At 37.2% G+C, this 10,000-nt stretch overlaps 1 protein-coding gene across 1 annotated transcript in view; it reads right to left on the bottom strand.

Annotated features, from left to right (window-relative positions):
• The window catches only part of LOC140928115 (Golgi apparatus protein 1-like), a 52,450-nt gene that overhangs the window by 32,249 nt on the left and 10,201 nt on the right, over positions 1–10,000 (bottom strand). Inside the window, exons 5-10 of the mRNA XM_073377829.1 lie at positions 9,167–9,256; positions 6,548–6,757; positions 4,982–5,227; positions 3,267–3,317; positions 2,801–2,936; positions 1,904–2,130 (exon numbers count right to left, since the gene is read on the bottom strand). Of these exons, the coding sequence (XP_073233930.1) occupies positions 1,904–2,130; positions 2,801–2,936; positions 3,267–3,317; positions 4,982–5,227; positions 6,548–6,757; positions 9,167–9,256 (960 nt within the window). The remainder of the gene's footprint in view (positions 1–1,903; positions 2,131–2,800; positions 2,937–3,266; positions 3,318–4,981; positions 5,228–6,547; positions 6,758–9,166; positions 9,257–10,000) is intronic.

The following is a 10,000-nucleotide window of genomic DNA, read 5'->3' as shown; positions in this document are numbered from 1 at the left end:
CTTTTATTATTTCGAAGAGATAGATATTTCCTATTTTAACCTGCAGTTGGCGTGGTAAATCCAGTTAAATTAACACGAGACAGTAGTTGCTTACTCGGCACGTGATAAATTTCTGGTTATCAGGGAAGGGTATTATATGTTGATTTACATATTTGTAGTTTTTTACTGTTGAGTAATGCACTGCACTGCACTAGCTGCCGTGGGGCATTTCCAGTCATGAATTGATTGGAATCAACTTCCGCATAACTTTCTAGAATCATCTCCGCTCGTAGAAATGCTGACATGACCATTCAGACTCTAGTGTCGGAGTGAAGAAAGTTTCAACATTGTATGGCAGATAGCATCAGCAATAAGTCTGAAAATGAATAAGTGGCTCACCAATTCTCGCCATCGCGCTACCTTCAAGCCCTGTAGGTGAACACGCACAGAGACGAACGCAGCTGACACCGCAATCGCACCACCGTATAGCCTGCCTCACAAACGTAATTTAACCTCCGTTAGTAAGGTCTGCGAAGCAGAGACGATATCCCCGTTCTTTTCCCCCAACGGACTCAACGAATTGCCAGATGCGCGTTTCAAATTTCTTTTCATCCTGATTGGCAAATCGACAATGGGCTTTTTAAAAGGCTAATCATAACGTTTACTCACATCCTGGTACACAAGTTGAGGCCCAGCGTGTTCCGGGTGTTCAGACAGTAGAGCGCGGCGGTCAGATGGTGGGGAGGGAGTTAAATTGTACACCGGGAATACGTGAATTTTCCTCCCGCGCTCTACTATCTGGATGCCTGGAACAGGCTAGCAGAGGCCCGCTAGCAGAGGCCCTTCAGAGTTTAGTTTCGTGTGTGGCGCAGGCTAACCACCGTATTAACATTTCCTATGCGTCCACCGAGCTTGAGCTAAGGTTTAGCGGAAATCATCGTAAACATCTGTCACAGTGAAACAAAGTCGACGGCGAGATTTTCGAAGCCGAGCAGAAAATGTACGCTAGTTTTCGGTGTGTGCGCGGATTAGGCTACATGACTGTTCCAGAAATGCCGTGGAGACAATGCACGAGAATGATCTATTTGATGTGTCTCCAGTGTTTTCTAACGTGGTACATATCCTTGGAGTGATACCTTCTACATTGTATTGAATTCTGCGCAGAATGGTCATTCAGTACGTTGCGCACCGCAGCACCATGGAGCAACAACGTGTTCAGTAACATCGCACTTATTAACACTGAAAGGGTATATGCCAACTCTGTAGTCAACAATGACATGGATTGTATCATTGATATCTAAGACAACTATTTCTTTTAACGACTGTTTTACGAGCTCGTGCGATGTATTCATGTGTAAGAATATTCTCAATTCATCGGATGCCTATGTTGTTGCATCGTATGACCGTCGTTTCTTTTCGATTGTTTCGTAAAAATTTGGGCAACTTGCGAGAATTTTTTGGGTAAATGCTTTACCTCCCCCCCGGGCTAAAAATTGCCCATACGCCTACAATGTATGAGCATTGTTAATGACCATACTCATAAACGTAATACAGCTCGGCAAAGAGAGAAAATAAAGCAACTATCCTTGCAAAGTACATGTAAATGACACAAAAAATAGCCATGTTTTAAACTTCCACACCTGGTCCAACGTGTCAACCACATTCATCTTCCACCCAGTAAATATGACTGACACCCAACAATGGCTTTCATTACTATTAGGAGACAGTGCTCTTCAGAGAAAATAAACAGTCGGAATGCTCGCACAAAATAATGAATAGAAACCTGTGCATGAATGACTATGACTTTGACTAATGACCATTTTCAATTTTCTCCATAGAGCAAAAAGCCATCTAGAAGTAAGCAATGTTACATTTTAATAACACTATTTTTAATTGTTTAAAAATCATGTACTTATTGACTTACAGCCTCAACACATTCTGCTCTAATCGCATTATTGTCGCCTTCATTTTCCTCAGCAAGGCTCATTAAACAGTCGATGGTTTTTCCACCTTTCTCTTGTCCCTTACGACAGTGTTTCTCAATTTCCACATCACATTTAGCCACAATCTCAGGATTGATAGAATAATCATCCATAAGTTGCTGCCTTAGATCAAACATTTCTGCCTGGCATTTACCACTCACTTTCTGATCTAAACATGGCAAAAAAGAAAATTATTATACACATTTATTAAGCAACCAGATCACATGCTCCCACCGTGTATGTTCTACAGCTGTAGTTCTAAATCTTAATTATTGCAGCTTTTGATTGACTGAAATGAACGTTCTAAGAACTCTCTAATATTTCAGTTTCCAATATACCATTTTACAATAACTAAGAAATTTCTCATCTGCTGATTGGTCAACAGTTATGGCCGATAAGAGTACAATGGAAATGACGTGATGGTGGTACAATTTGGTGACAGCCAGAAGACGACGCAGTTTAAGACGAAGAGAATGAAAAGGAAGATGCAGAGGAGGTTGTCGACAATGAATTTGAGACCAACAGCGAAGGCAAAGAAGAAGAATAAAAGTACCAGCAGTAGTGGCTCTTTTTAGAGCCACCCTGGTTCTTTTCAGAACCTACAGGTACCTGGTTCTTTTCAGAACAACCAAGTCGAGTAATGTCAATAACCAATACTCTAAGCTTTGTATTTATCTTTTTTTTTTTAACCAGTATAAAGTAATAAAATAGGACATTCTTGCATTTCATTTCACGAAAATAGTTGGCTATAAGACACACCCAGATTTTGGACAAGCAAAATTTGGTTTAAACGATGCTCCACCTTATAACAAAACAAAATATGGTAACATCTTAATTACCATCTTCTACAGCTTTCTCCAAGCACAGAAGAATGTTTGCTAAGGCTCCATGTTTTGTTTTGCCTTTCTCACACTCATATTTGTCTTTATACTGGTGGTAGAACTCTAGGCAGTTTTTCATCAGAGGATAGTTGGCCTTGTGGAAAGAGTAAAACGAGACAAATATTAATGTCACTTCACTTATCGGTGTCACATCGCAAATTATTAATGTCTACATCACTTCAAGGATTTGTTTACTCTGGAAAGTGGCATATCTAGAAAATGCACAAAGCATAAATTATTAATTTAAAAGATTGCTTGAGGGACAACTAACTTTGTTAAATTAAAAAGTTTAACTTTTCACCTGAGGAAGGTAAGAAATCTCAAAGTTTCAAACTTATAATTTATTAACAAAAAGCAAATCTTAATAAAAAATTGTTATTCATTACAATGTGTATAAATAATAAAATAATATGCAAAAGCTTACCTTAGGGTCTCTAGCCTCCAATTTCTGCCGCTCAGTTAACTTATCCCTACACTAGAAGAAATAAGCAACATAACATACAGCATTGTTATTAATGAAACACGCACAAACAAGGCCCTTTTAGGGGGGAAAAGGGGTATGTACAGTGTATGTTCCTAAATTGAATTTTAAATATGGTTGTTTCGCATTTTGAGGAGTATATGTAGGCCATGTTCATGTCCATATTTAAACAATCTTAATGTCAATTGTCACCATTTCATCCAGTCCTATGTTCCTGATTAACCCTTTAAGCCCCAATAGTGACCAACAGCAATTTTCTTCTAACAATGTCCATACATTGTCAAGAGATGAGGCTGTAAGAATATGAGTAAGAATATGATCACTAAAGAGAAAATGCCTTGATGTTTTATTAAATTCTCTCAACTAATTCTTGAAGGAAATGTATGGAGATCAGTTTGGAGAATTTGTATGTGGATACGGGGGCTTAAAGGGTTAAGGGCCTAATGTTGCTTGTCCGAATTTAACCCTAACAGAACCTAACAAACTTCAGAGAAAAAGTGAAAGCAAATACTATACAAATATATATCATATATACAAATACTAATTACTGCAATAAATTATACTGTACATAAAACTCAGGAAATGGCCACAAACTTTATGATAATTAAGATAATAAGTTCATAAGAAACTTTAAGATAATAAGTTCATAGGAAAAAGCCGCCTTTTGTGAACCAACAGTGTGTAGTTTATTCTTTTCAATGTGACCTGTGTGATGCAAGTTATGTGGGTTATACACTGAGGCACTTACATCAGTGTGTGAGTGAACAAAAGAATATTTCTTCTTCCATTGGCAAACATTATAAGGACAAACACTCTACTGTCCCAAAAGATCTCGAGAAACAGTTCTCTATCCTTAAGAAGTGCAATGACAAGTTTGATTGTTTAGTGCACGAAATGTTGCTAATTAGGGAACTAACATCTTCTTTACATGTTCAATCAGACTCAATTCGGGGAAAACTTTTTGCGTGACTTTTGCATATTTCATATTATGCTAATCGTCAGCCAGAAAAAACCTTTTTGACAGTTTATCAGCAAGCATTTTGAACTTGGAAATGGCGTCAAGATGACACTGAAACGTCATTCTTTCCTGCCTGCATTGTTTTTAACTTGTGTTTATAAAAAAAATTATGCCTTGCAATAATTGTCATGGCATTGCCAATGCAATGCACATTATACAGTGTACATGTAAGTGATGCAATGAGCATGCAAGCATACAAAGTAACATAATTTGTAGCCTACACAACTGCCCACATCACATGCAGATATCTTCTATTTACTCTTTTGGCACACGGAAAAGGTCGGCCCTTTCTCCGTGCAACAATGAAAATAGGAAACATCTGCATGTAGGCCACCTACAAGTAACAACAAAGTCTTCATATAAATGCACTTCAGTGACAATGATGCATACTGTCACATACAGTGTACAATTCACCAGTTTATATTTCATTATCCTTTGTTTTGGAAACCCAAGTTTGAATCAAAAGCAAACAAATTTTTTCAAACATTTGGTTCTACTAGATACAACATATACAATATTACAATGTATCATACATGATAGGCGAATGAACATGTAAAAAGACATTTATCAATTGAATTAAAACATACAAACATAACATCAGTGTTAAAGCAGTCAGTAAGTCAGAACAGTCGATCCTAACCTCGTCACTCATTGTTTCTTCATCCTTGTGTTTCTTCAAACACTTGTACACTCGTCCTTCCCCAGACGGAACCTGTTCACAGAATCTCTCCCTGTCATCTTTACAAGCATAAAACAGAGGACGATCTAAGTGATAGTCGTCTGATGAAAGTTCAGCCAGTCTGTATATTTGCTTCTGACATTGCTGTGATAATTCTTCTTGGTGTTCTTCAAGGCATTCTAGTACTTCATTTTGAGAGTGGATATCCTAAAAAAGGAATAAAGATTTAAACTTAATTAGCATCAAGTACGTTTTAGCAAGAAGGGTGTCCAGCTGTCCTATGGATGCCAATTTTGGAAAAAAGGCAAGGAAAATAATATTCACTTCATCTCTTATAATTTTATGGGAAAACATGCCTTCTGGATGGCCAGTTTTCAATGTCTGTCTAAAAGCGTGATTAGCATACATCATACTGATTACAGGATTAATTACTGCATTGTTTTAAATTCACAAAACATTAACTCCTTTATAACTGGAAAATAAGATAAGATAGATCAGCTACAAAAAATGTTTTTTTTTAATAATAATTCTTCTTCACAATAAATTATTATTTTCTCTTCATTTCTCTTCATAATAAATAATAATTGCCTCCATATTAAACCGCTTTTTGTTCCTGACAATCATTATTTTAATCAGGTGTCACAATTTACAATGTATGTGTTATGTTCAATTATATTCCAGGTTTAAAATAATTATCCTTCTTTCAAACTCATTATCAGTGAAAAGTAAAACAAAATTCAATCCAACAGTGGAATTGAACCACAACATAAACACAAGACAATCATTAGTCTGCACCACAGACAGAACTAAACTTCTGGTTACCGTATTTATTCAATTAACCGCCCCGGGCACTTATTAAATTTTTGGACCTTGAGAGTGGGCGCTTATTCGAGGTGGGCGCTTATTCGAGGCTGGGCGCTTATTAAATTTTCAACATTTTCAGCAAGTGTAGTATGTGTATTTTCCAAGAAAACAATAAATGGTAATAACAGAACGTGAAGATGTAACAAAGCAAGGTTCCTGTAAAATAATTTGAAGAAAACTCCGTCTTCGAGGAATTCTCTTAAAGCTTATTAGTATTTATTCAATTTTAGGGGTGGTCGCTAATTTGAGTTTGAGTGGGAGTGGGAGAAAGGTGTGGTGGGGTGGGCGCTTATTCGAGGCTGGGCGCTTATTAACTTTTTCTGCCTTCAGGATGGGTGCTTATTCGAGGTGGGCGCTAATTCGAGGTTGGGCGCTTATTCGAATAAAGAAGGTAATTCCATCTTTGAAAAAGCACTGACATCCTAGTTCTGGGCCACCATCTCTATACCAGGATTTGAGTAATGCTCCATGATTGGAACTTTAAAAAAGCTATAGTCAAATTGCAATCAGGATTAAGGGAAATTTGAAATGCAATTTTGATGACTCGTTGAGTGCATTGGCAGTCCAGAACAAGGACATTGGCACCATGCTTCCCAGACAATACTAACCAGGGTTTGTTTACTTTCAATCCATAATGCAGGCTAGACAATAATAAAAACAAACCTCTTCATCTTCTTCTGTTTGAAGTCGGCCACAAGAAAATTTGTTCACATCTGTGGAACAATCATCTAAGAAGTTCTCAATAAGACGATAATCGCTGAAAAAAATGGCTTGCATTCTTGTCATCATATGCTTGCAGGAGGGTACAGTTAAATTCCGACGATGCTCAAGTAAACATGGGATAATCTTTCCTGGCACTGTGCATTCAGGGAGCTTAAAAATATAACAGACACAAAGTTATTATAAACACCTTTCCAGAAAGGTGATATTTTTTTGTCATAAGATCGGAACATTAGCGATGCTGGTCTGTGGCTCTGACAGCAAAGAGAATTAGAAAGCACAAAAAGGGCTGGAAGATTTTGATTAGTGAATATGAAATACAACCATAACTGAATAACAAAAAATACAATCGTACTACAATTACACAAATAGCAACTGAAAAAATCAATGCTGACATGACACTCCTTGTGCTATCAAATGTCTTAAAAACATTTAAGTAGTAAGGATGTTGTGAACTCAGAAGTGTGTTGTAAGAATAAAAAATTGATTGTCTAAATGAATAACAAAAAAATACTCGTAGTAACCGTTGGCTTGGAAGTGCGGGCTTGTTACATGTGGGTTTACCTAGAAATGTGATTGGTGAAAACCGCTTTCTTTCATATAATTCAGGGACACCCAACGTCAGTTTTCGGAAAATAATTATCTGTTCAGAAGACAATTTGAGATCTAGAATTTTCGGAACCTTTGTTGTAAAATTTCTTGCTTGCTTGCCTCTCCTAGAATTTTCGAACATCTAAAAAATGGTACAATTGCCCTTTTTTAACGGATTTTTACCCTAAAAAGGTCACCTAGAATTTTCGGGAGCCTTTATTCTGGCTGACATTTTCGAAAAGGTAAGTTTTAATCCCTATAATTTTCGTATCACTAGACTTTCAGCTAGGAAATCCGAACAGATGAAAAATTTTTAGGCCATAAAAATATGCCTATATCTACTGTTTAAATACTAAAATACGTTTAACAATGCTATGTTTAAGTGGTTTTGAACTATATTCTGAAGCTTTCGGTTGACAAGCGCTGTAACATACTTGGGACACATATCAAAATATAAAAACAATGTACAGCTGTAGCAAAGCCTGAATAAACTTCATTCACATGGATTTCTAACAATGGAACCTTGCCAAAACTTGTCCTGCTCTAAGCTGAGATGTCTGAGATCAGGCTCTACTTTCATTTTCCTGGGTAAAATAATAGATTCCACCCGACAAGATGAATTGAAAAGTCTCACATTTTAGTAGAGTAATTCTGTACTTGAATTACTGTCAATATTATAGTGTACTAAACAAATCAAAATTATAATGACTTTTGCATCACTTGCATGTACATTCACATGACTACCATGACATCAGACAAACCTTAAACTCAACACCAGGGCCTTCAATGTGGTGTTACGTTCCACGCATATGAGTACGCAGAACACGAACATCCCGAGGATGTGGACAGATTCTGGAAAAACCCGTCCTCGGAGACCCAGGGGCAGTCAGTCGGTCAGGAGAAAAGGCAGGACGAAAGTTTTCATTACAGGCGAAAGGGACCCGGGTACCGACTCTCACCGAACCATTTCCAAAAATTCAAGCAGATGCTGGCTCCAGATTAGGCACAAAAAATGCTTTGTATTATTTTGCCCAATCGGCGAACACATCTCAAATGAGTTCTTTTCGTGTGTTCATACATGACGGCTATTGTTTCGATCACGGCTTGTCTAGCTTATGCACCAAAGAAATGCACGCAGTCAGGAAACTTTCAGTTTGATATAAAAGCCCCATCTGATCCAATGCACTTACTTTAATTGTCAAATGCAAGCGAACTCTTCTGGAGCTAAATTTCTATCAGCCATATCCAAGTTGTTTATTGCTTGTTTACGTCCTTCACAAAACTTGAAATTGGGCATTTTCACGGGTAGTCATGCAGTTGACGGCAAAAAAAAAGCGTGCAAAGTTGTTGTTTTGCCTTGTCAAGCTGTTAGTTATTTGACTTTCTCATCGCTGCCGAATCTCAATTGTGATCTGTTAAAAACAGAATATTCTAGGGGCAAATTCAATATTATTGCTCTTGCTGATAGTAACCCAAACGTCTTTTCAACTCATCGTTAGTTCCTTTGTTTCTGGTTAGGAAAGTAGAAAAGAAAAGTTGCCCTTGTACGCACAAGCTTGGTGAATAAACCGGGCAAGTGTGGGGCGACAATAAGCCATCGTGTACGAACAAACAAAAACAATGCAGGAGAAACTGTTCGCCGATTGGGCACAATAAAGCATTTTTTGTGCCCAATCAGGAGCCGGTATCTGCTTGAATTTTCGGAAATAGTTTGGTGAGGGTAGGTCCTCAGGGGCTCCTCCGCCCTTACTTGAAAACTTTCGTCCCGCCTTTTTTCCCGACCCGACTGACTGCCCCTGGGTCTTTGAGGATAGGAAAAACCTTGCTATACAGTTAATGTGCCACTGACTAAGAATAGTCTGCGGGCTCCTCTTGTTGCCCACAATTTAATGTTATTAATAAACAATTATGGACAATTACTACATTGAAGATGTTACTTAGTCTTGTGGGTGACTTAATTTATTGACTTACCTTTTTTAAATCAGCGGCACAAAATTTGTCTTTGACTTTATTTTCAAACTGTTGATCTTTGGAAAACTTTCTTTTATATTCCCACAGCATCTAGAGAAATGTTTGCACAGGGAAAAATGAACGTTAAAACTTATATGATGCACATAAAAAGTCAAGATTGCAATATTCCTACAAGTTATTAACTTTGCACTGAAGAGAATATTAGCAAGTTAGCAGTATCAAAGCAAACAGTATACATTACTAAGTCTAATTAATGTTAGATCATCATTATTCAAAATAATTATGAATACTACAAGTATAAAATTAATATGACCCAATAGATGCCCAGGGTGTATATTTAAGTTTAGGAGTGTTTAAAGGAGAAAGGTGCATGCATTTACATGTATTTCCATTTTTCGCAACAATCTTTACAAAACAAATATGGCTATCATTTGGTGAAAACATGAAGAGAGCTTATACAGTATAAAATAGCATACAGTGTAATATCTAGTCATGCTGATAGAGGTCCATAAATTATCTCAACTTCGATGTCAGAATTCTCCTTCAAGGTTGTTGTGATGACATCATTAATTTATCCTTACTTTGAACAAACCCTAATGATTTTGCTCCCAATTTCTGCTAATTCCTACTGTACATGCAGTACGTGTATTTTCGAGTAACTGTGATGAGGGGTGTCTATTGGACAGGGGGGTGTTTATTAGAGAGGGACACCTACAGTATAATTATGCAAAATTAACATCTTAAAGGGGGCTTTATTAAATAAGAGAGAGAGATCATTAATTGCAATCATGTAAAATAAATCATGTTCATATAACATTGAGGCTTAGCTTGCAT

This window comes from Porites lutea, chromosome 2, assembly GCF_958299795.1.
Source record: "Porites lutea chromosome 2, jaPorLute2.1, whole genome shotgun sequence".
Lineage (NCBI taxonomy): Eukaryota > Metazoa > Cnidaria > Anthozoa > Scleractinia > Poritidae > Porites > Porites lutea.
Note: the sequence above shows the minus strand (reverse complement) of the source record. Positions and strands in the feature narration are given on the sequence as shown.